Source organism: Ochlerotatus camptorhynchus, unplaced genomic scaffold (genome assembly GCF_037179485.1).
Source record: "Ochlerotatus camptorhynchus isolate MF236.1 unplaced genomic scaffold, CSIRO-AGI_Acam_v1.1 ptg000146l, whole genome shotgun sequence".
Taxonomy (NCBI): Eukaryota; Metazoa; Arthropoda; class Insecta; order Diptera; family Culicidae; genus Ochlerotatus; species Ochlerotatus camptorhynchus.
In genome coordinates, this window is record NW_027040636.1 from 1635964 (window position 1) to 1663598 (window position 27635).

The window sequence follows — 27635 nt, forward strand, 5'->3', positions numbered from 1 at the left end:
TGATGGAGCATGTATTATCATTAATATGATTGGAAAAGATTTTCTTCAGATTTGCAGCCTTAATTGAATCAATAAATAATTTAAGATACAATAGATAATCTGAATGTAGCTCAAAGCAAGATCTATAAAAGTTACTTCGCACTTTAACTATCTCAAATTTGGATGTTTTTTTCCTGGGAAAACTTATTTAATCCTCAGTTGAACTGAATCGATACCGTTGAATTCAATTTCCCATTGCAATATTTTGAGGCGATATCGCATGTAGAAGCAATTTTTCAAAAATCCCTCTTATGAAATACACTCATGACAGCTCGTGCTACTGCATACAAAGAGCTAGTAGTACTCGAATTCAATTATTCTCCTGTGCTGACTGGTGTGAAGTGTTGAAGTACTCCCGGGAAGTTAGAAAATAAATTTACCATAAATCATGAAACTGTGTTAGCCAAATGTCGAACAAGTTTGAGACCAACGGCACACTGCTCTGTGCAAGGGTCACATTCGCAGGCGCTGGAGTTATAACATAAATTCAGGCGATGTGGATCCACATCAGCATGCATTGCTCTTCTCTTTTGCACGCTACCCAGTCCCAGTCACTTTTCGTCTATGCAGAAAACATTGGCAAACGAGGATGTCATGCATGAATTTATAACACTATGACTGTGAGTATATTTATCTATTACCCCAGATCAGTCGCTGTCGATATCGACGAGGCTCGTGGTGTCTCGAAAATGTATAGCTCTCTGAATTCATGCATTTTAATGCGCCGCTACTGCGGCTGTTTCACTCTAAGCTCGATACTGTTCCATTGTGGATTTATATGAAAAATGGCTACAGCGACATTTTCTCAGTAACAATACGACTATGGAAAACATATTCTTGATAATAGTTCCAAAAGAGCAGTTCGAAGCCAAACAGCAAAACATTTTTGTTTTGGTTCCGCCTTCTCCGATTTTCACGAAACTTTGCATAATTGTTTGTTATAGGTACAAAGATTCGGCAATTTCGGATATTTTTTGTTTCAAAATGGGGTTTATAACAATTATAAATTGTAGCACGGAAACGTCGTATCTGATTGAAATGACGTCTGACACAAAGTTGTAGGAAAAATATAGTCTCTCTAGGAAAAATATACACAATTTTTTAATTTATAATTTATTTATTAGTTGGTGTAAACAGGCTGAGTGTAGCCAAAATGATGTTTAAGTGAATAACATTAAAATACATAGTTCAACTTACTAAAATACACAATACAATAAAATAACGGCGTAGCATCTCTCGTGTCAGGTTGAAGTCGAACGCTGAAGAAACTCTATTGAACACACGTTGAAGGCCGTCTGGTGCTATAGTTAGTGCGATGCTGAGGCAATTTTAACATAGCGTTATTTCGCAGCGCTAGGGGTTGAACGTTCACGTTGATCTTCTCCAGGATAAATAAGGATAACAATAAATTCTACCCTGTAAACTATCCGCGATGAGCTGGACCCGTGAAGTGTCTCTCTGAGTACGTTGAAGCTCCAGATCAATCAGTTGACATCGACTTTCATAACTGGGTAGGCGAAAAGAGTTTCTACAAGGCAACTTCCTCAGAGCAAATCGAAGAAATCGACGCTGAACGGACTCAACTCTTTCAGCACCATTGTTATAGCTTGGGTTCCATACTGCAGAGCAATATTCCAGGGCGGACCACACCAGGTAACAGTGTAGCGATTTGAGACAATATATATCGGAAAAATTCTTTGCAATCCTGAAAATTAATCCCAAAGATCTTGACGCCTTGTCGACAATGAACGAGATGTGTTGCTTATACGTTAACTGGGAATCCAGAATAACTCCCAGGTCTTTTACGTGGTTTACACGGCTGATAGTTGTTTCCTGAAGTACATGATTGAACATGATCGGTTCCTTCTTGCGAGAGAAGGTGATAATTGAACACTTCGCGGGGTTGACCTCCATTTGGTTCAAGTTGCACCTGTTAGCAAACGCTTTGAGCTGGCATTGGAGGAAGTGACTGTCATCGATAGAACGGATCCGGATATAGATTTTAAGATCATCTGCACGATAGACGAGGGCTTTCAAAGACCAGATTCATGTCGTTAAAGTACAAAAGGAAAATCAACGGGCCTAGGTGACTTCCTTGAGGTATCCCTGACGTGGCTGGGTAAGTAGCAGACTGACATTCACCAACGGTTATCATCAGCTGGCGATCACTGAGATAAGAGCGAAACCATCGCAGGAGGTTGCCATTTACCCTGAGTCTATCTAACTTAGCAATCGCAATTGCATGGTTCAGTTTATCGAATGCAGCCGACAAGTCGGTGTAAATTACGTATGTTTGAGCCCGTTCTTTCATGCTTTCCGTGACATACAATGTCAGACAAAGTAGATTAGTGGTAGTAAAACGACCAGAAACGAAGCCGTGTTGATCACTACATAGATACTACTTACAATGAGAGAGCAGGGGCTCCATGATGACTAACTCGAATAATTTCGAAACTGAGCTCAACGATGTGATTCCACGGTAATTATCCACGTCTCGTTTGTTTCCCTTTTTGTGAACAGAAAACATATGTGCAAATTTCCAACAAGATGGAAATATACCACTCGAGATGGACATGCGGAATAGATGCTGCAACGGTGTCAGCAAGCTGGCGATATGCTTCAACAGAAATAATGATGCGGCACCATCGGGACCTGGTTTGAAGGACGACTTAAGTTGTTGTGCGGCAGTGGAAATCATCTCGACGTCGAAGTCAATTGCACCCAACGCTTGACCGGAGAGTGGTACATTACTAGCTGCTAGGGTAACGTGGTCGTCGGTTAATATCTTATCAGATAATAAGCTGGAAAAAAGCGACAGATCTCCTGAGAGGTGGAAGCAACTTCTCCGTTGAACATCATTGACGATGGTAGGCCAGACTCTTTGCGCTGCTCGTTAAGGTGATACTCTAAGGAAGCCTTAGCGTGAAACTTCAAAGGCACAAATGTCAGCTTCCACAAAACATACAAATTTGAAATTGCTACTCTCTGTTTGTAGTAGCACAGCGTACGATACTTGGTGAATTTCCTTAGTGCCGCTCGCTTGGTCGATTTCAACTTTCGCAATTGGCTCGTCTGCCAAAGAAGGTGTGACCCTTTTCGGTGAACTCTCTTTGGAACGTGTCTGTCAATGACATACGCCAAGACATGTGAAAAAGTTTGCGCAGCGGTTTCAACGTTATCAGGGTCCAGGACGCTTCCCCAGTCGATGATACTACAATGATCAGCTTTCCGAAAATGGTATGTCGTATGACACGTTTGCGGAAATGTCTTCAAAATTCCGAACGTGACTATCTTCGACAGTGACAACCAAAGGAGGGTAATGAGGAACTTGCTTTACTAGTGGAGAAGGTGTCGTAGAGATAACTGGAGCAGTGTCCTGAGCGCTAACGAAACAGAGGTCTAAGCTTCGATTGTTCTCGTTAACTACGTAATTGATTTGAGATAGCGTTGCTGCACTATAGCTATCGAGAAGGCTAACTGATCCTGTATGAAATACAGAGCGTACAGGGTCTGGGTCTGGATAGAGAAAGCCACTGTGAGATGGTTTCCACGAAACACGAGCTAGATTGAAGTCACACAGAACAATTATCTCATCAACTGGAGTTGCAGTTTCCATTACGGCGAAAACGGACCGACAATGGGTTTCGATAAGATCGTTGTCACGAACACGGTTAGGAGCAATGTACACCGCACATAAGTACAGTGTGCGATCACTCAGTTCAACGGCAACCCATGCTTGTTCCACACAGTTCCACGCGTCATTTTCTAAAGCTCTCGTCTTCAAACCGGAACGGACTGCCACAAGAACACCACCTCCATTAGATTTCCTACTGTTTTTAGGATTTCGGTCGCAGCGAAAGACTTCATACTCGCCTCCAAACGCCTGGTTGGAGAGCGTTCAAGAATCGAGCCAAGTCTCTGTTCGAACGATGACATCATAGCAACGGTCCGATACAGCTAATTGTGAAGAAGACAATCCTAAAAGAACGTTAAAAACTTAAATATTTCAAAATGCCTTTGTTTGCTTATAGGGTGAAGCCTCGGCGACACGATAAATGGTTCCTTTCCAGATATACTGGTGGAACCCTGAATCCTGAACTTCTTCCTTGATGATTTTGCGATTGAGGCATGCGGCAAAAATGGTTTGAAGAAAAGGAAGTATTTGTGTTTTTATTTGTATTTATTGTAACATTAATCTGACATATTATCACCATAAACTACAACCTAAAAATAAACAATTATAGAAAATGTGAGAACTTTTCAATCTGGTTGCAAAGTGGGATATGATTAAGATCGTACAATTTGTGAGCATGATCATGAGCATGATTGACCGCCCATGGTTGCTATACTATTATTGTCAGAACAGCTGTAATTACACAAAGAGATCCAATAGACGATGCTTAGGACTATGATGATCTCAAGCTAGGCAATACCAGCGCCAGTCACCCCGGAACGCAGGTCAAGAAAGGAATGGGTAGGAATATGTTGACGTGACACTCGCTTTGATAGAAGCCAAGCCTCTGAACTTCCACGATGAATCACTGACGGATGTTGGGTAAGAGGGTTGGGTTTCACAAATTACGCGCGATTGAGCAAACGGATTGTTTTCAACTGGAACAAGCTCACCAAATGCAATCACCATGGCAGCACCCATTTCGTAAAGAAAGAAAAGGGAAAAAATATACACAACCACATAAAAACAGATAAACAGTGAACATGGCACTCTTCCTAATACAATACCAACCACCATAAAATCTCCATCGAACTCTTCGAATCACAACACATTACAAACAGCGAAATTATCTGCAGGCACCAAATTTATGAAACAACTTTTATTTTTATTCCCGGACGCGTACATAGTACTTTATAAAATATGATTAGGCACATGTCTATTTAATCAGCAACAGTTGCACTAAAGGCCGTTCAAGTGAGCAGTAGAGACTAGAGAGCTTTACGGATCCGAGGTGAATATTAAACGATAGTTTGTGGTCGAGAAGTACACCAAGGTCGCTGGACCGATCAGTTCTTTGAAGACCAATGTCATTGATAGAGTATTCAAACATGATCGGCTGCTTGATTCGGTAGTAAGTTTGGGATGCTCACAGTAAGCTTATTACAGTTGCACCAGTCAACGAAAATATTTAGCAGTGATTGAAGCTGCAGACAATCCTATTAATTACGAAGTAAAACTTGAGATTAGCGGCGTACGCATGTCTACAACCAGGTGTGAGCCACAACATTACGTTGATGAAGAACAAGGCGAATAACAGTGGTTCAGAATTTCTGCTTTGAGGTATACCCGATTAATTTGTGAAGAACGATGTAATTCAGAAGTCAATCTTCACGCAGAGATTTCTTCCAGTCGAATAATAATGCAGCCATGATGTTAGCCTGTTTGTCTCACCGAGCTTGGAAAGTTGCTCGAACAAATTTTATTTGCAGGTTTGTGACAACAGATTGTCCTGAGATAAATCCGTGCTGGTCATTAAAGATATAGCATTCAGGGGCTATGAGAATAAAAGTGCTCACAACATTTTCAAACTGCTTTGAGGGAGCCGAAAGGCTAGTAATTCCCCTATAGTTATTCACGCTACCTATATCTCCTTTTGAATGCACTGGGAACACAAACGATTGCTTGCATATTGATGGGAACTTCATTTCAGCAAGCGATAGGTTGAATGTTATGCATGGCGGATCAACCAGGGTTCCAATCAGGGCTCTACATTTTCGAAGATCTAAAAAGAAAAAGAAGCACGCTTCGAACGAAAGGCTGGCTGTGGATTTTCTCGTCGTTGCCTTGCTGATATCGGTTTCAATGAAAGTAACGTTGTTTTCGAGTTGAAATGAAACCTCATTATGGCTTTCAAACCTTTTCACTGACACTCTATCGCCGCTCTTTCAATTTGTTTAATATGCGTTATGTCTCGTTTTCGTTATTATTTTTTTTAGATAAATATATGGATGGAAGATAAATTAAACATATTTATTAAGTGTTTTCACGTGAGAAATGCTTTATTTTATATATGTTTTCATTTTCCGTCATATACGTCATGATGTGTTTCACGAATGACGAAACTATCAAAGTCAAGTAGTCTTTCACTCGTCAGCTTCACCGAAGCTTGAAAGAAAGACCAAAAAGCGACGGGAGAAAATGAGACAAGCGATTGAAAATTTGTTTGTAGACTCCGACTGAGGTTCTAGAATGCTGCGAAGCTTCTCTTCTTCACAAATTTGCCACTGCTATTTTTCTTCACTCTAGCAAAACGAGCATAACGTTGCACTATTCATGCTAATTGAACGAGCTCTATCTCGAAGTCAGCCGTGGTCCAGTGGAACCAAGCGAAGACACCGACAACATCACACCTCGACAGTTCTGGAGCGAATCCCAAATCAGCTATACAATTAAAATACGCAACAGTGAAAGCACTCAAAGCACCAGCTCGCACTGCCTGATCTGATGTTTATTTTTCGATTTATTTTTAGAACCGATAAAATATATGTGTCCATTTTTTAAGATTGATTTATAACATTGGGGGAAATGGATGTAATGTCGGCCTAAATGCCCCTAATTTTGCCCCACACATAAATTCAGCAATCGACTAAATTTTTAATAGTGACCAAAAATATCCATTAGTACCGTCCAATTGACGCGTTCATCTAGATAAAATTGATAAATAGCAGATTTTTAGTGATGGGCCCAATCTTAGATCCATAGGCCAACATTAGAACCATTTCTCCTATATGATATTATAGTGAAAAGTAAAGCTTATGCTTATGGGTTTCAAATCCATTTCAGTTAATTCTTATAATTTGCCCGTTTTTATTTGTCATATGACGATTATATGAAAGTTACCAACTTATAAGTATTATAAATGTATCAGATATTCATATAGTATTTACCTGTCACATTTTCAATCATACCGTTTTCATTGGATTTTATTATATCGCAAATTTATTAGATTTCCACAAAACAGGAATAGGGGAAACAGCCCTATTGTTCCGGTACGTTAGCAGCGTTAGAAGCCTATTGTTGTGTATGGAGACCTCCATACACAACAATTAGGTACTGCAGTGTGACGTCACAAATGAACTCAGTGTTAATCGGCTGAACCGTTTTGACAGTTCAGTGGTACTGTTTACAAGCACTTTTCGAAAAAAAAATATTCTAAAATTTCCGAATTTTAACTTGAAAATTGTGGAGGAACAGCGCGTTGAAAGGATGTTGCTCGTGGACATTGCAGAGGTGTGGTTTACATCTCACTATAGTCTGAAAAATTATCGAGAAAATCCACCCAAGAAAAAATCGACTAAGTCCACGTAAACAGTACCACTGAACTGTCTTCAGATTGAGGCTAACCCTGACGGTGCAAAACCTAATAGGCTTCTAACGCTGCTAACGTACCGCAACAATAGGGCTGTTTCTTCTATGGCATATTGGTTCAGTGAACCAAGTGACTCTGCAAGTAGATTTAGAACTGATAGCAGTACACTGTACAAAAACATCCGCAATAGTTTGAATGATTTTTGCATTGCTTTAACAAAACGCTTTAGAATTTCGTATGATTGCCTTGTGCTTGAATTCGTCATCAATGATAAGAATCCATATGAGTGTCATTCAAATAAAGGATGATATTTGCTGTAAAACATACAGCGCTCAGACGATAACAATTTAAGGATAGGATCCCGTCCGGTTGCAGTTTTCATTCGAAGAAGCGATTTCGATGTTTCGATTTGAAAGGTCTGAGGTTTCATTTGAACAGAGGATGATGTTTTGGTAAAGTGTAGATGGAATGAAGGATAAACCTTGGGATAAACTAAAAGTCAGCCGAACTCTACCAAAGGACAACCCGATCGCTTACGATTTAAAAAGCCGAGTGAGATATTGTTTGGCTCAGAGATTTAAATCAGTTGAATTGGTCACAGCAGTTTTACAATATTTAGGTTACGCTTATGTTACAGTGTAAACTTATGAGTTGCAGATTATTGCTTTTCTCCATATTAAAAGCAATTTAAATGTGTCAATTTATGTTTATAGCTAGAAAATAACAAGTAGGGGAAATAGCCCTATTGTTGCGATACGTTAGCAGCGTTAGAAGCCTATTGTGGTGTATGCAGGTCTCCATACACAACAATAGGCTTCTAGCACTGCTAACGTACCGCAACAATAGGGCTGTTTCTCCTAATTCTTTTAGCTAATATAACTGTAGTTAATAGAACTGCCCTGAAGATCACTTATCTTTCCTGCAGTTCTTGGAACTTCCCTAAAGTTCACATATATATCACCCAGAAACCTCTGTAATGATCCTCCTTATTTCTCAAACTCATTAGTACATCCATGAAGGTCTCTAATCTACACAAAAGTTCTAGACATTTTCATGAAATCTATGGACCAGCACTGTTTGGAACTTACTCTTTAAGGAAATTTTAACTTGCCTGAAGCTCTCCAGACGATCATGAAATTGTAGGAACTACTCTTCGGATCTTCTTTTAGGATATTTGATATTTTATAAAACACTCAAATATATTTATTGGTAACAAATAATTTTCCTAAAATAAAAATAATTAAAAGAAAGTTCCAATTTTTTGGGCTCTCAAAACTACATTATTGTTTATGATGGTCGTGGAACTGCCCAGAAGCTCTCAGAAGCACTCACGTAAATACTTAAGATATCTAAACTTCTTTGAAGCTTTCTGAACTTGTTCTTCTTTGTTCTTAGATGAATTCCCACAATGTGTCTGATGTTCATGGAACTGCTCTGAAGCTCTCAGTGTTTCAAAGTTCTCTCTCAAGATATTTAAACATACCTGAAGATTTATGAGCTTCCACGAAGTTTTTAAAACTTCTGTAAAGTTTCTTCAATTTTCTTGAAGTTAATGTAACTATCCTGGAGTTCTCTGATTTCAATCGAGAGTTTACTGAAGTTTACCAAGCTGCGATTAAGTTCTTCAAACTTAACTTTTAAGATCTTTAAACTTCCCAAAGGTCTCGGGAGGTTTCTGAAGTGTTCTGAATTGTTTCTGAAGTTTTCTAAACGAAATTGTTTCTGAAGTTTTCGAAATTGTTTCTGAAGTTTTTGAAATTGTTTCTGAAGTTTTCGAAATTGTTTCTTAAGTTTTCTGTGTGACCATTTGACACACGATCTTCATTGACTTTTTTGCAAGTCGTCTGCTTGGCTTATACATTTTATGATAACATAAATTTATGAAGAGCTTTGAGTGTGTTGGTTTATTTACCTTAAATTCCGTTATAATTGCTTATCTTTTGACAGTACGCGTATTTTGTCTACTACTTGCAGACTTCATCAGTGCCAACTACTCAACACCACTTGGCATTGATGAAGTCTGCAAATAGTAGACGAAATACACGTATCTGTCAAAAGATAAGCAATTATAACGGAATTTAAAGGAAATAAACCAACACACTCAAAGCTCTTCATAAAGGGATTCCGTTAAGAGGTTCGACAAATTTAGGCTGTGAACCATTTGCCGAGTTAAATTTAACTCGTGGTTAAAAGTGACATTTCGAAAGTTATTTCTTATGTTCGAAAATCCCCGTGCTGTCGATCGACCGGTTTTCGAGCCACGGTCGTCAAAATTTAACTTCTTGTCTGTCAGAAGTAACCACGCTCGGATAGCAGGGTTAATCGATAACTTTTCATCTGTCAAATTTTAACCAAAAGTTAAAATAATCCACCAAATGGTTCAGAGCCTTAAAACATAAAATTGCCAAAAGGTATGAGGGGATTTCTTTCCGAGTGCTTGGACGTCATTAGTTCGCTGAAAAGAAAAGCATATCAGGTCAGCATTCTACCTGCCGAAGCTCAAGCACTCCTAATAAAGGAATACGGGCAAAAAAAAAACCACCCGGGAATAGGATATTCGACTGTAGGAACTATTAATATAGAAGACCACATGAGCATTCATGAATCGACCAAAATAAAAACAAACTGTTTGTATCTCGTGGGTACAATAAATTGCATATCTGATGGTTAGCAACATTATTTATTTCACGATTGTAGGCGGATACTTTTTCAAGCGTTTTTTTTTATCTGAATTTGTAATATTCTCAATAAGTTTTTTTTTTTTGGCGCATATGCAATTTTGCTCTAATATACATAGTAAATGCATAGTAATATTAAGGGGCATCCAATGCATGAGGGTAGCATTATCAGAGGAACACATGTAGATCTCCCCTTGTTTGGATTAGAAAAAAAAAGTTGTTGGAGCTGGTTACTCATGGAAATGAGTAAATGGTGATGAAATGGTACAAAGACAGTGGGCCAAGATCGCTAAAAATTACCAAAATTCACAATAAAAGTCTCAAATCGCTGAAATGGCTTCTAGAAACATCTCTCTAAAAAGCCTTGATATTAACCTCACAGTCACTAAACTAGCCTATAATTATAAAAATTTGTTTAATGTGGCCTAGATTAATTTTTAAAAGGTCAAAAAGTTAAACTGACCTTGGAATTGTAAAACCTGTCAAAAATGAGGGTATTGTGCTTTGCTTTGGTTTTTAAACCATCGTGAATATATGAGATCGGGGAGAAATTTGGTTTACGTGTCAATCACAAAGCGAATAGCATGTAAACAAACCGATTATTCGATACACCAACTCCAAAAACGAACACGCTATTGAAAATTGTAGCAACGAAACCAATTTATGCTGAAAGCGGTGTGCAAAATTTGTTGAGTCTAATTGAGGGCAAAGCCCACAATACATTTTCATCTTCTAACTGCAGAGTCACTGTAGTCTTTTCAGGAACACGTTACATGGGTTTTCATTTTAGAGATCTTCCACAAGGGAGGCTCTGGGGAGGAATTCAATTGAACATAAATTCGGCAAAAGCACTTACGTTTCATTTAGACGCTCGTGGATCGTAATAAACTGTGTGTAGCATCTGCGTGCATAAAACATCTCTTTTCATCTGATTAATTATTAATATGCAAAATTGGTCACACTTGCTTCTTTCGGTAAAGTTGATGTTCCCGAAGAGACTGAGTGGGTAAGACAAACTTTTCCTGAAAAAATGCTGCGCTTTTGTTTTAACATTGAAAATTTCGTATAATGTAAAAGTTTTCTAACGATTTCATCTTCTTGTCTTCCGTTTTCTTCCAGGATTATCGCTCAACTGACTTCATCAACATAACGAAAGTTAAGCCAAATCTCCTCCCGTTCGTGTTGCTTACGATGCCAGCGACATCGGTTCAACTGTGAAAAAGAGTTCTCGTCCTCACTCTTCTAGTGAATCGTAGAAGTTCACTAACGGGACTGCCAAAGTGTGAAATAATTAATGGTGTGAATGTATATAGTAGTGATCCGAAAGTCGTAGCCGTGAATTGGAAAAGTTACTGGAACTGACGGTTGATAATTGAAAACCAAATTAAGACGGAGACTTACCGACCTGAGATCATATTTTTAAGTGCAGAAAAAGTTTTAGAATCTTAATTAAGTGACTTGAGCGAAGCTGTAATTAGTGGCTTTTGTGTTAAAGTGTTGAAATGTGGACGATGTGCAATGAAAATCTAATGAGCACTAATATGTCATGCGGTAATTTCTGCACGAAGCAGTAATAGCTGCTGGTTTCCATCATTGTTGTTCATCATATGAATTTAACGGAGCTGCATAATAATGGATGTACACGGCCTTCTGAAGGCTGTATGCTTGCTGTACATTCTCAAAGGTAAGTGATCAGCTTTCAGTCTTCCGATGGATAGAACCACTAAAAAAAGCGTCGGTAGCTAGTGATTTTTTTTTGTCCTCCAAGTGATAGAAGGCCATCTGATCTATAATAATTCTAGTATGCTTAGTACGCAAGTCACGAAGATGCAACGAGTTTTCGAAGCTAACTTACCTCTTAATAAAGGTAACAGCTTGATTAGGTAACTGAGCATGATCATTATCATTGATTACCATATACTGCGTAGTTGCCACTCCAAGATTAATCAGATCTTGTCAAATTTGCACGAATAATCAAATTAATGAGGCTTTGAATTAGCAATTTGTGCTAAGTGTGCAAACTTCGGTGAATCAGATTCAAGGTCAATAACGGTATCGGCCACGTCCTTATGATCATCAGTGAGGCAAAGGATTTTTTGTTTGACATGGTGAGCAAATACTGCGAGGATGTGACCTTATCAACTCAGTAATGTAAAGGGTTTATTTTTTTTATTTTTTTTTATTTTTTTTTATTTTTTTATTTTTTTTTTCTTTTTTTTTATACAGGGGGAATCTGCTCCCAGACACCTGAGAAGATAACTCAGGGTGTGGGGATGGGAGAAGTAGCGCTCCCGACCCACTAAACTTTACCCTGTGCTCTTGGCCTTTGCCCTCCCCGGAACCGCCCGAAAGCATTGCATCATGGGAGGGGGCGGTTGCGCTATGGCGCATCACACTAGTGGTGTGTCACAGACGTGACACCCGCTACTGCACAGGGCATTCCTCTTATTGTTCGCTCTCAATTGTTCGCCTGAGTTCTAGAGCAGACGTGATAGCCAGCCAACTGTCCACGGCAGCACAGGACAGATTTGACCGCTTACCAGCTGCGTGTGCTTAGCACTCTAAGAACCCGGTGTCACTCCTGCCTTTGCACAACGCGGGATTGTGCAGGGCTTATCGACCTACTGGGACGAGCTGGATGGGGCTCCAGCGTCCTTACTCTGCTGTAGTTCGTTTAGCCGCAATATTTCTCCCTTGGGTTCGATAATTAACGTTTCCAGGGCACACCATGAGGAGGCGAAGTACTTCATGCCCCATGTAAAGGGGTTTGAGGTAGAACCCACGACCTACTCAGTAAGCTAAAATGGTCGACGCTAGGTCTCCAAGCCACTTTCATCACAACAAACCACTACGACCGTAGAAAAAAAGCTATTGAACTGAAATGACGCCCCCGAAAGCAGTTTGTACCGTTCCGCGTGAGTTTTATCAGTAACGTTTTTCTAAATTAGGATTTATCCTCATATCTTCTCCGGAAGGACTCAACCGTGTGGAGCATACGTCACATTTTACCGACAATACTTTTTACGACTTTCTGGTCGCTGAGCTGAAAATCAGTGCATTGAACTACCGGTTCCGTCTCGATTGAACTCGATGGACTGCATAGTCAAAACCAGGCATTAAAAATCATTTGCAATCATTTACATTCATTTTCCTCTAACTTTTTTTAACAACTGAATTGGTGATTATGTTTAGTCTTCGTTTCCAGTTAAGTCTGGAGCACCACAAGGCAGCAATATTGAGCCATTCCATGAAAGATGTTAACAGAAAGACCGCCCTTAAATGCCACAAAAAATCTTACGCTGACGATCAAGCTATATTATGTTATCAACAAACCAAGTGACGCTTTCTTTCTTCAAGAACTACTAGAGGCCTTCGCAGTAAGATAAATCGTATGGTCTCAAATGATTATAAATGCTCTGTTATTTCAGTTGGGCTTAAACAACCACTGGCCCTTCACGACTACGTTTAAAGTGGTACCTTCTCGGGGGCAGCAAACAAGAATTTCATCGTAGCTCACATCAATGTGATGAATATAGGGGTTAGGATGACTACAAAATTTTGTATTTGAGACTTCGGGGGAAGATATCCGGGAGTAAAGTAAAAACACTTGTATTCTGGTTTATCACCAAATGATTTCTTATTATGTTTATTCCAGTTCGTAAACTTTACACTTCCGTATTCTCTTTTTCATACCTTCTATCTTTATCTGACAGAACTCTCTCGTTCTCACATTTGAACGCTTTACCGTCTTACTGAATTACATCGAAATCAGATACTTCGCATTTTACCTGCATCTTGTATACTAAACAAAATACTAAGTGTGAATTAGTAACTATTTTGTTCTTTCGTATTTTTTTTCGAGATGTTTATGCTTCAGAAAAATCCTACCGACCTCGACTGGGATTGAACCCAGACCTATTGGGGGGGAGAAAGTAATCACACTTACCACTACACCACCAGCGCTGGCTAAATTTTGAATTTGATCGATACAAGTTTTCACTTTGCGGCCAGCAGTCTTGGCTAAAAATGATCTAAGACTGTAGAAAAGCTGTTTTTATTTTTTCGTCGTGAATTGATTTCAGTAACATATTTTTTTTCCTTAATTTGTTTTCCGTCGATCTTGTTTTCCGTGCTGAGCATCAATGCTACCGATGCCAGGGATGCAGCTCCCACACCTGGACCTACCTATCGACCCATCAACTCATGAACCGGGGACCAACGGCTACCACTACACCACCGGCGCCGCTCAGTAACATATTTGAATGACCAATGTTTTCATTGCAAATGAGCAAAATTTCAGCCGTATTTGGTTTGATGTTCTTTAATAAATAGTCAAAAAGGTAATTTAAAAAGGAGCGTTAACTAAAATTACTCGTACTTCATGTAGCTTCAGTCAGGTTCAAAACCATCGAGGAAACTTGACACACGATCCCTGGGGCACCGAAATACAAAAGGGATTTTTCGGGAAAATTTTGACAAATGTTTCGTCTAGATGGAAGGTAATGTTATACCAATTGGTATTTTCGTAAGTTTCTGGATCGTATGTATATTTGAGAGCAGTATTTTTGTTTCCACTCCTTGTGATTTTTTTGTTTAGCCTGTATGAATATTTTTAATAACTTTTTAGATATTGAACAAAAACGCATCAAATTTACTCCGTTAAAAGCTTTGAATAAGTAGAATCATTAATAATTTCTGTTTCTTTAGTTAATTTGATCAGTTTGATTTGAAGACGGAAACTTAGTAAGGAGAGATATGATTCTTCAAGGAATAGACACACTTATTCCTAAGATATGAGAGTAGAGGAAACAGCCCTATTGTTGCGGTACGTTAGCAGCGTTAGAAGCGGTACGTTAGCAGCGTTAGAAGACTTCTAACGCTGCTAACGTACCGCAACAATAGGGCTGTTTCCCTTATACAAAAATACATCTCTGTTTGTGATACTTGAAACCGCTGAATTTTCAATCATTTCTCGTCGGAATGTGTGACCATTAATATTAAATGAATATCAGGGATCAAGTGTTCCCAAATTTTTTAAACTGCGTTTTTTGGCAAATTTTAGGGACTCGTACTTTGAACAATGTATGTATCATGTTCGATGTTGAGAGTATTCAAAGGGTGCCCACAGTTAAATTGCATCATTTAGAAGTACTCGCCAAAAATAAGTCTCGCAACCCATTGTCATGAAATTTTCAGGGAATATAAAACTATATTTAAGCTTGGTTAACGTATTTTTATTTCATTCGATTTATTCACCAAATCCAAATGTCTGAACTTTCTTCTTAATTCCACGCATAAGGTTTTTTTTACCACAGTTGAATAGATTTTTTTTCTGCTTTCAACCATGATTTCAACATTTCTTGCTCCGTAGTGACAACTTTAGGGTGTTTATGGAGTTCGTGCTTCATTGTAGCCCAGTATCTTTCAATCGGCCACAACTGTAGTAGTTACGTATAGCTTGATCCGTTTTGCGCACGAAAAAATCGCCTGCCAAATCAAGAATTTTAGGTGGAACTTCGACACTTGCTGTCTGTTTCCTGAAGGACTGTGAAACATCGAACTTGTCTTTAGCAGTCACATTCTGGTTTCCCAGAATTAGTATGAAGTCCGCTTTTACGTATGTTTCATAGTTCATGATACAGCAGTGTGGTTTTGTCAACATTTGTGTGTACAGCTTACGTGCCCGCGTTCTAGCTGTCCTATTCTGTCGTTCATTGTGGTTTGGTGCTTTTTAAACCATGAATGAACGTAGTCCTGCTCGTTTCTTGGCTTTAGGCACGAAACTTTTTGTCAGGTGCAGTTTTTTTTTGCGACATCCCGAACGGAAAAGTTGGGTTTGCGTCTGAAGGCAGCAACCACTCGCTTGTGGTCTTCAACGCTGTACGGATCTTTTTTTCTTGCACTCACTTGCTTCCGATCGACAGTTAAAGGTTCTCCTAAATGTTTTATGACACGAAAAACAGTAGATTGTTGGATTTCCAACATCTTTCCAATGGCTCGGTGCGAAAGATGTGGGTAGTTGAGGTTGCAAAATTATCTCGCGCGTGCTGCGCTGTTCCATCGACTCCACTTTCAAAACTACTAGAAATTTCACCATGTAACTCACAACAATACACGATGCCATCTCAACCAAAATTTAATTAAAATAATTCAAAGGGCAAAATGTTATAGCTTTTTGAAAGTGATGCTATTTATCAGTGGACACCCTTTTAAAAAATCATATGATAGATCCCTGAGTCCACTCACCCTGTTAACAAAAAGGGATCAAGATTTTTTGCAACAATCAATAGATTTCTCGAAAATTATATGTATGACCACTGCACATTATAAAAACAGGAAATATTTTGCTAGCCTGTGTAAGTTCAAAGCACAAATTGGAAGCAGAAAGGCATTTCTCAAGGAAAACGTACCTACGACGCTATTGGTAGAACTTTAAAACAAATGGCGAAAAGAGCAAATCTTGGTCGAGATTACGGAAATACCATCAAAACTCCACGAGAAGTCTACGACTGGGTAGTTCCACAAACCGATAAAAATATCACAAAATTTAAGTTTCTGTTATATATCTACTGCACAATACGAAAAGTGTCAGAGGAGGTTTGCTATGATATTATCTGGAACTCCAAAATTCCATAGTTTTAAGCCTATTACCGATAGTCAAATTGCAGCTAAAAGATATTTTAATTCAACGGAACATCAAGAAAAAAAATCTTTGTGTTATAATGCTAAGAAATAATACGTAAAAAACAGATTTAAATAAGATGTCATACAAAAACTTAGTCAAATAAAAACACGATTTTTTTTCTTTGCCAATTAAAAATATCATTCAAATAGTTTTACCGATATCATTCTCTAAATTGATTGATGAGCGTTTTAGTAGAATAATTGTATACCTTATTACGTTGTTTTTCCTTTTAATTCTACTACTGTTGAATTACTTTCCCTTTCACTAATTCACTTTCACTATTTACTTTCACTATCACTTAAACTACTATACTATACTATATACTGAACTACAACATATAAGTATTTCGTTTACTACTTGCAAACTTCTTGAGTTTCTAGTCATAGACTTCTTTGGGTCTAGACACTGAAGAAGTTTGCAAGTAGTAAACGAAATACGTATTTGTTATATATATTTTTAAAGTAATAGTGAAAGTAAATAGTGAAAGTATATTAGTGAAAGTGAATGGGTAGTATAGACATGAAAAAGTTGCTGATAGAAAATCTTTTTTTTTTATTAAAGTACCCATCTTTCAATGTATGGCCAACTTGTAGATACTTGAAAGGCCTTCCCAAATAATTTTTTTTATAAAAAATGAAGCATTTGAGAAAAATCAATTTTATTTTTAATTTTATTTTTCAGTGCGATATTTTTATTAATTTTTTCTAAATGTTTTATATCAAATTTTACTATTTCTACCATTCACTCATTGACCAATGTAGTAAGTCTTATAGTTAATAAGTTATAAATTGTCTGAAAAAAAAAAGTTTAGCCATTTTCAAATGGTAGTCTAGATTTTATCCCAGGAAAACAAGTATGTAAAGTTGCTTATGTTAGCTAGGTATTTACATCCAGAAAGTTTCAACGGAATCTGAGAGGATGTTTCCGGCCCTATACAAGCTTTGAGATGAATTGACTACATCCTAATATTAACTATTTTATTGATTCCATACAAACACGAACGAAGTTTGCTTACACCAGAAAAGTGTCCAAAGAAGCCCGTTACGACGGTATTCAACAAAATGTATTTTGATCATTTATCCTTCCGGTCTCACAGATGTTTGTTCGCTGTTAGTCTACCCGATCCTTGAAAGCAGCCGGATAACCCATACCTACAAGGGGTTTTATCCAAGAAAATGGCGAAAAGGAAATACTCCTTCCAAGACAAATCGAAGAGAAATAAAAGAAATCTGCCGTTTCGTAGATCCGAATGCTTCCATCATGGAACGACAATCTGCGGCAAATGAAAGTGGTTCTCAATGGGCGGATGTGCGGTGGTGTAGTTCTCGGATCACACCACATTTCGATCAATCCATCCACCCAACCATATGCTACTGGCAGGGGAGCACATGAAGCGTGCAATGTCAAGAATGACGTTTTCGTTTCCGTTCAAACTCTTTGACTCTGACTGTCAAGCGAGAAAAAAAAAATCGGAGAAGGTGAACACCGCAAATAGGTAGGTATTCCGATCCATCTAAGTAGGGTAAGTGCATATGTGTTATGTGCTCGGCAGTCCTCCATCGTATGTTCTTCCTACAAATGACTGTAATACGTATAACATTTGCTATGTATGTGCAATAAATATTCAACATATCGGTTTACTGTAAAAAGGAGCCAGCCGTGGCTACAAACATGCGGTGGAACATAAAAATGTGGGAAGCTCAATCAGAAAAGATTTTCTCGGCACTCAAGGCGATGTGTGAGCAGGAAAAGTGAATTGCTGGCATAAAAAAGGGGTTAAGTGATTATTTGCCAACGATTTTTTACTTCAACTTCGAGCACCAGGATTTTATGACGATAGTTTGCTTGCTGTGTTGAGTGATGTGCCGTGCATCCCAACCCTGGAGATGAAATATTGCAAGTTGTGCAGAAAATTAAATCACGTGCAGCCAGTCAAGATATCCAACCAAGCAATGTTAACCTGAGAGATGCATAAAGTAGAAAAGGCGTATTCATGCATTTAAATTACTCTGGTAAGATGGGCAGTTTGTAGTGAGATGGTGATCGAAAAAAAGTCACTTAGCAGAATTTGTTCAAATAAACATACGTTGGAACAATGGTATTTTGATTAAAATTCATTCAAAACTCTTCAAGCCCAATTTGTGCATTCCGACCAATTGAAGAACCGGTGTAAAATTGTTTCCTCCTGTTTTCTATGCATAGAATTTAATGAAGGAATTCTTGCTGTTTTACTGCACAATTTCACGCCAAGTTCTCTTCAACAGAGGCTAAACATTCCAATTGGTAGTGCAGCAAGATGCAGCGCACTTGTAGAACTATAAAAACTGCTGTGAAACGTGCTGGAAAATGCAAACTCTTGTGGTATTCACACCACTCGAATGTCGATGGGTTTATGCACCAACCGGAAACGAGTTGGCGAGCACAAAGCAACATCCATCTTGTTCGTGATGTTTAACTATCTGTGCATCGGAATTCTAGATGGCATGCTTGCATATTTTGGGATGAATTTGAGTTTTCTGTTCAGGACTTCAAATGCAAATTGATTGAGTTTTTCTTTCACTGCATGTTTCTTGAACTCATAAAAAGTTAAATTTCATTCCAAAATATTGATGGTCCGTACAGATGTTGTTGTTGGGAAAATTCAAGTAATTTAAAATGAACAGAAGAAACAAACAGTATACGCAAACCAAAAATCTATTACAATAAATGTTAGTTCCGTTTCCTATCATCCTCTGTTCATGAACATCGCAACGAATGTTAGGAATTGACCATGCAAGCGATGCAATGGTTTTTTGTCTTTTTTTATTTCGTGTTAGCGTGGATATTTCGACTATACCAGTAAGATTGTAGAACAACGCACGTTGTAGAACTTTCATTTCGTGTTCTATCTACGCTTTCGACTATACCAATAAGCTTGTAGAACGACGCACATTGTAGAACATTGTAGAACGACGCACACACTTGTCTCGAATCTCTCCTGCAGAAAAAGCATACGAAGTCGAGCATTTTTATTTCGTGTTGCATCTACGCTTTCGACTATACCAGTAAGCTTGTAGAACGATGCACATTGTAGAACATTGTAGAACGACGCACACACTTATCTCGAATCTCTCCAGCAGAAAAAGCATACGAAGTCGAGCATGCGAGAAAATGAGCGCTTCATGTTTGCTTTTAGGCTACCCATATTCAGTAGCATAGAGAGAGCAGTGGAGAAAGCACAGGTCTGATAGTCGCAACGAGCGAGGTTCGAGTCCAGTCGGCAACCTTTTTTCTATTTTTTTTTTGACATAATTAATTTCACACACTAATACACTCCACATTTTTCGGTCTCCAATTTTCTTACATCGGACCGCAGCTAGGTATATCGCATCCTCGGTTCATGCGGTCTCCACTTACATCCTCTGATGATGAATCCCACATAATTGTAAGCGAATCTTACATCCACCGGTTGGGTGAGCAAAACAATTCTGATGGGATGAAAAATGATGGTCATAGAGCAGAAACTCGCACCAAAATTAGATTTATTGAGAAAAACAGCGAGGCCATCTTCTAATAGAATGTTCTGGGAGGCTGAACTGTTTTCTTTCAGGTAATTGATTTGAGTTATCCTGATGGACATTAACCTGACATAGATATGGTTAAATTCTCAGGACAACATATTTCTCGTACCGTATTTATAAACGGTCTCACGCAGCTCGGCTTGTAAGTCAAGTTGGCTTCCGAGTCTAATCGAAAATGAAGCTTTCCGTTCAGTGACGGACATTCCCCTCAAACGTTTTGGAAGGTCCCTTCTCGGTTTGACCAAGGTGGTCTAGCGACGGCCAACCGATCCCAGCCAAAGAAGGAAGACACCTGCCATCCTTCCGATCCAGTATCTAATCATCACTGCAGCCTGTGCAGTAAGGTAGTGCAGGAGCAGCCGTCTGGATCAACGCCAGTGTCCCGACACCGAAAGAGTTCCCGCTGCTGCATTTAGTCGACTCTATCTACGACGAGGCAGGACAAATTGTATTTTGCTGTGGTTAGCTGAGCACACGCTGAGTAGATAGAAAGAAGATTGATGACGAATCAATCTTCGAAAAATCTTCTTTCATTTCTCTTATCTACTTGCATCGCGCATCATCTTTTTGCAGAAAATCTTTCCTGAAGATATGAAGATCTGAAGATTTCCTGCTAGTAGATACTAGAGATGAAAGAAGATTTTTCGAAGATTTATTCGCTATAGTGTGAGATATGATGAACATCTAGAATTAAGATTTAGATGTGCCACTCCCTCGCACAGTGGCGGGCCTCGATACAAAAGTCGGACAAAACATAAAATGTCTCAGAATCTTTCTGAAAATCACATATTTTGTAAATTTTGGAATTTCATTTTTGTCGTCGAAAATCATAAAAAGTTTAGACTTATCTCCCTAAAGTGTGATCTTATCTTTATGATACCTATGAACATAGGGTTTTTGATCTAATTTCCGTCCTACTAAGCACAACCCGCGTTTTACCTCTCTTTTCTGAACGAGTTTAAACAAAAAATGGAATATTTCTATCAAAAATGACTTGCAAATTTATTCACCTTTCCATACGTACCGTTGGATTTGATAAAGAGTCACAAATTGTTGAGATATTGTCTAAAATCTAACACTGCTTCTTGATTCTAAATTCGTTCTACGAGTTTCAATTCCGTCCAAACGCATTGAAACGCCATTAGATTTTCTTCGTCCTACGGATAAACGTAGAAAAAGGGGAATCGCTAGGAGCGCTTCTTTTGTTTTGAGAACAATGAGCGTAAATATTCATACAATGCGCTCTAACAAGATTTATGTTGTAGCTAATGAACTAACGCATTGGAACAAACCTATTATTGATTTGTGCACGGTGAAATCATTGATATTATTGATCTTTTCTGATCGATAGAACGGAAATGGGCGATTACGACGAAGTAGCGCTCTACCCTAGATGAAAAACTAATTCATTTTTTCCTTGTTTCAAGATCATCCTCGGTGGATAAAGCCCAGTCTTGTCACTATCAACAAGGACAAAACAGTAACAAGGACTAAGATGTGTTCCTTTGATTACTGAAAAATCTTGTTCCCCTAGTTTGAAGTTGTCAGGACTAGGAATCGGTGGAAGATCCCGTAACGTACCACGAAAAGGTGATCTACCCACGATACAAGGCAATTTAATAGCTACTAAATGCACCTTTGCATGCATTGCAACATTCCAATAAGACAGGTTCGATAGTTCAGTGGTCCAAATGACTGATCAGTGAATTTCTCAATAATCCCTTCGTTGAAGGAATTTTTTGTCAGGCCTTAACATTTTCAATTTATTAATTTTGATTAAAAAAAATATCGAAAAAATTCAACCTTTTCAATAAGTTATTTTTTTTTTGTTTGGAAACAAAAATTAATGGATTTTTAAAGTAAAAAGTCAAAGTCTTTACACACTTTTCTTTTATTTAACGTCGGTCTCTGTTCCGCAATCTAGTGCCAATCACCCACCGACATCGATTGCCATCCATTGACGGCATTGGAATGTGCAGGCAACTTTTACACCTGCGTAATATCCTAACCCATCCAACCCCCTCTGAAAGTCTCCGTGTCTAAAGATGATCTTATAGTATTAAAATATCCAATCATTATATATTCATTTTAATGCTTGACATCGTGACTAACATTCGTAAAGGGTTTAAAATAATGGTAATATATAATTTCCTATTTTTAAATTCACAATCACTTGCGAACGGATAAACGGCAACCCTAAGTATGCACCTTAAGAATTGATAAAACGATTAATAAAATATTGAAAAACGTTCTTTAAAAAACATTCAAATGATCCATAAAACACCGCAGGAAATCTCTTAAAAAGTGTGAATGATCCTTAAAAATATCAATATGAGCCATAATTTATGTAAAATTTAGCAACACAATTGTAAAAATGTACCGCTAAATTTCTCAAGAATGAGCATTGAAATTACACGTATTACCCATAAACATATTGCAAATGATGCATAAAACATTCAGCAATGAACCTTAAACTAATGAAAGTGATCCATAGAAAATCAACCTTGCGCACTTAAAAGTATAGGCACGATCCATAAATTAGACATATAGGGGAAATGTATGTAGTGTCGGCCTAAGTGTCCCTAATTTGGGCCCATACATAAATTCAGCAATCGACTAAATTTTCAATAGCATCCAAAAATATCCATTAGTACCGTCCCAATGACGCGTTCATCTAGATACAATTGATAAATAGCAGATTTTTAGCGATGGGCCCAATCTTAGATCCATAGGCCAACATTAAAACCATTTCCCCTATTGTTCATTTTTTGGACTCTATTTTTTTTAAATTTGATCCATTAACCTTGGAAAATTGCCTCATTACTGCGAAGCTACTCTGGTTTACTGTTCTGCCCGTGTTTATTTTTTGTCAGAAATGGAGCGATGGGCGAGCATCTAGAATAAGCATCTAAAAGATGCTTCTAAAAAATATTCCCTAGGATGCTTCTTTACACTCCGAACACGATGCAACCGGTAAAATGTGTAACAGTAAAGTGGTAATGTTTGAAAAATCATTACTCAGCAATTTATCAATAGATTTTAAACCTATTCATACCGAATAAATCTTTAAAGTCTTAAATTTCAAGTAGCGCCCATAGATTTGAAGTTCGTCAATAAATATCTGAGCTATGATTTTTCAAGCATTACAAGTTTGCCTTTACACATTTGAACAGAGGCATCGTGTTTAGTTAAGAAGATTATTATAGAAACTTTTTATGGAAGCTAATTCTAGACGCTTACCCGTTGCTTCGCACTTCTAACTAAAAAACACACAGGTATGTCAGTAAATCTAAGTAGCCACGTAGTAATAGAACATCTTTTCAAGGTTTATGAAACAAAATCAAAAAGTGATTGTCCAAAACATGAACAGTATATGTTACCCCGTCCTCCCCTACACCCACGCAAGTCAATAGCACTATCGGTTAGAGGAGAAATTCCCCTACCCGATGGTGTTGATGGTTTGGATTTAAACGTCGATATCTCGTTAATATAGACTTTTTCTGGCAAACCGACACCAGAATCTGAGAGAAAATTTGCGCTATCAGATGGTATAGTTAGTTTATGTAGGTGTATTGTAATTCGTGAAAATTGACGATTAAGTGTATGCCTTTTCACATGTTGCTTGAGAACGTTCTAGTGAACTCAAATTTGTGCACACGGCCACTGAGAATAACTCAGACAGACAGTCACTTCTACTTAGTTGTATGAGAAATTTCTAAAAACTGCAGGTACTCTGCCTAAGGTCAGATAACTTTAGGTGCATTTATAATAACAAAAAAAAAATATTTTTAAACATTTTACCTGTGCATTTTTTGTTGTGTGTAGCTCTAAGTAACAGATCTTATCAATACATGCATGCATGCATGAAAGGTTTTGTCATGTTCTGTTGTTCGTCTCGGCTCAAATCCGCACTCCTGACTCGAGAAAATTATTCCAGTAGCTCCTCGATCGAGAACGCGGAAACAAATCTGTCGGCAGCAGTGGAAATCTCCATCGTGCTCCCCCGCCAAAAACGCGAGATAACTGGAAGTTTCAACGGTTTTTTCTTGCCTTCTCGGTGGAGTAGGATCTGTATGATTTTCTAGATGCTACTAACGAAAGTTCTAGGAAATTTGTCATGTCCTCATAAAGGGTTCTTCCACCAGAACTACACACTTAGAAATACCTAATCTTACACGTGACGGAATCCATCTTTGACATAAAGGATGAGACGTAAACAAACATGTTATGTAAAATTAAGTGCTCCGAGACTAAAAAGTTCGGTACGCGACGAAAAGTAAGTTTCTTCTTCTTCTTCTTCTTCTTCTTCTTCTTCTTCTCCTTCTTATTCATTCCTTTATTTAACGTCGGTCTCTGTTCCGCAATCTAGTGCCAATCACCGACGGACATCGATTGCTATCTATTTACGGCAATCGAATGTGCATGAAAGCAGCTTTCACACTTGCATAGGATATCGCACCCATTCAACACACATGGTCCGGGACCAACGGCTTTACTTCCCTTCCGAAGGAAGACGTGACCAGAGATTTTCATGCCTCAGAAAAATCCCACCGAACATGGCTAGGATTGAACCCAGATTGGGGTGTTAGAAAGCAGTCACGCTTGACACTAAACCACCCGCGCCGGCGAAAAGTACATTTGATTGAGCTGAATTTCACGTCATTTTATGACTTGAAGTATGTCAAAATTGACGCTCGTATATGTCAGTCTCAGAGTATTTAAATTTACATTAATGTTTCTACGTGTGTACGTTTGAATCGGTTTTACTAAATAAATTACATTAGGGCTACATTGAGTATGTTGATGTTGATGATGAATTACAATTACATAAAGTATGGCTCATAAAAACTGCAAAAGTTCGATGGCGTTTTCTTGCCATCTTGGCGGACGAGAAGGTTTTCATGAAACCTAAAGAAACATTTAGGTATTGCACTTCATGGCTGGTCATCCTAAAGTTTTACGTCATTTGTGTATCGTCCCTTATCTAACAACAGATCTGAACATTAATAAAGAAAGGAAGAAGAAAAATCATCTTTGTTAACATAAACGGTATCGTGTTCACATTCTACCCAATTCAGATCCGTAGTTACCCAGAGGCAGAGAAACGATTATATTTGAACATTGAGTTTTTCAATAGTACCTGAAAATAAAATAACTGCCATTCATCATTTGCCTCGGGTAAGAGATGAGAAAAGGGTGACTTGTTTGATGAAAACTACACCCCCATGTAGATCTGTTGACAGAAGGGTGATTCTACCGTAAGACGGGGTGCCATTGGACCAAAATTTTAAAATTTATTGCTGCAAGTATCTTGAATATTCAAAAAATGTTGACTACAATATGTTTCTTGAACTCGTGGAGTAAAGTGCAGATAACATTAACCAGTTGTTTTATTTAAGTAGTGCTGTAAAGTAAAGTATTGTAAGTAGTGATCACCCGAGACGAGAGTTATTCGAAATATAATGTCTTCATCTATGTGATTCCTAATCTTCTAATCGTTGTTCCCTAGTTTGAAGTGGTTAAGACTAGGGTTCTGATGCATGGTCATTATCGGTGTCATACCTTAATTGTGTTGCTAAGGAATCCAATTTTGACTGACAAAGGGGCGCGTCTTTGGAGGGTGTTTCAACACTCCGAAGGGTATAAATAGCGGGACCTTTCAATTAGAGTCGGATCCTTGCGATAAATGCAAGAGTGGCAACTGTAAAAAAATCGAATACTTCATCATTTCTCAATAGTGATGCGTTGATGTAAATTTGACAGTAAGACAATAGATTTAGTTGTCACTTTGCCGCAACGCGTCAGATCTGGATCTAATGTGGGTGGTTTTAAAATTGGTCTATGTTTATTATGTTTAAGTAAAATGCGATTTCAATTTCAATCAACCATTCCCAATCCCTAATAAAAATAACCATAAAAGAGAGCTTAACGACGTGTTCGGGGTATCATCCAAACCATTTGTGGGATAGTTTACCCATCCGGGATACAGTTCGTTTATGGTATTTGTTTATTAGGGATGACAGTCGTAAATATATCATTGATGAATAGATTCACATGCTTACAATTATTTTCCTGGCTAAAATGTGAATGTTGTAAGGTAGGGAACGAAATTTTTTGATTTTTGCATCATTGTCACCCCCACTTACGGTACCGCAACCGCTTGAAGCATTGGGAATGGAGAAACTTTCTGGCAATTGAGTACGATGGAATCAAACTCCCGCATTTGGTCTTGCCACATTCTACGCTTTCCAACAAAAAATTTACACAATTTCGCTCGATTACCTGCGGTTCCCCCCCCCCCCCCACACACACACACACACACACACACATGACGTCGATAAAGGATTACCAACGGGAAATTTGTGGAATAATCTGGAAACCATACCCTGTTAGTCGTTAATGCTTCACAACTTGGCCTGTCAAATTAAGAAGTTTAGTTCATTTTTAATGTGGTTCTGAACCGTGTTTGCATCGTCAGCCAGCGTTGCTCGGAACGGAGTGAAAAAGCAATCATCAAAATGAGAAAAGTTTTCCTCGTGCTGGGCACACCTTCGCAAACAGGTAAAAGTTCCCATCTCCCAATGTACCTAACGCCACAAGTTGCATAGTGACAAAGGAGAGTGTATTTGGCAATTTGGGTAACGCCAAATTGATTCCTTAAGGATACAACTTACTGTCAGTGCTGAGTCAATGGATATATTGATCTAAAAAAGAAGCCATCGAAATTGTTTAAATCATTACCATTACCCGTTTCAAGTTTCGATCAGTGGATGAAATATTCAAATGAGCGTTACGGCCGATATGAATGAAAAATATAATAAGCATTCGAGTGTCGAAAGGTTTGATTTATACTATGCTCCGGAACGAATAAGCTGGTGCTTTCGCACCCTCATCACTTCGAAGCGTGTCTATAAATCTGTCGATATTGAGACAAATGGCAGCAATCTGGCCGGTGTTTTTATGAAGACATAGCACGTGCTGAGTATATTAGAAAACTCCCGCAAGCAATGGCCACAATGGCTGAAAAGCTATTTTTATTCCTATTCTCAATCGTTGTTCATTCCGGAATTTCAATGGCCATGAAACCAGTTCACTTTGGAGCTTCAAATAGTTTATTTAATTTTAATCCATTTTCCTGAGTTGTTTATTGTTTTGGCTAGATGGAAATTAATAAAAATCAACAGATTTGTGCAGGGCTATGGAGTTTGAGTTGGAGTCGGTAGGAATGTTTTGATATGAAGTGACTCGTGGATGCTGTGCGGGTGGAAATGCAGATGAAATGTTTGTTATCTGCTAAATTGCATTGCATTTTTATTACGAGAGCTCTCAGTTAAACAATTTTAACTCCGGA

At 38.3% G+C, this 27635-nt stretch overlaps 1 protein-coding gene across 5 annotated transcripts in view; it reads left to right on the plus strand.

Annotated features, from left to right (window-relative positions):
* The window catches only part of Dscam4 (Down syndrome cell adhesion molecule 4), a 360507-nt gene that overhangs the window by 72974 nt on the left and 259898 nt on the right, over positions 1-27635 (plus strand). For all 5 annotated transcript variants that reach the window (XM_065221640.1, XM_065221642.1, XM_065221643.1 and 2 more), the window contains exon 2: positions 11159-11723. In XM_065221640.1, coding sequence (XP_065077712.1) covers positions 11672-11723 — 52 coding nt within the window. In that variant the 5' untranslated portion in view covers positions 11159-11671. The remainder of the gene's footprint in view (positions 1-11158; positions 11724-27635) is intronic.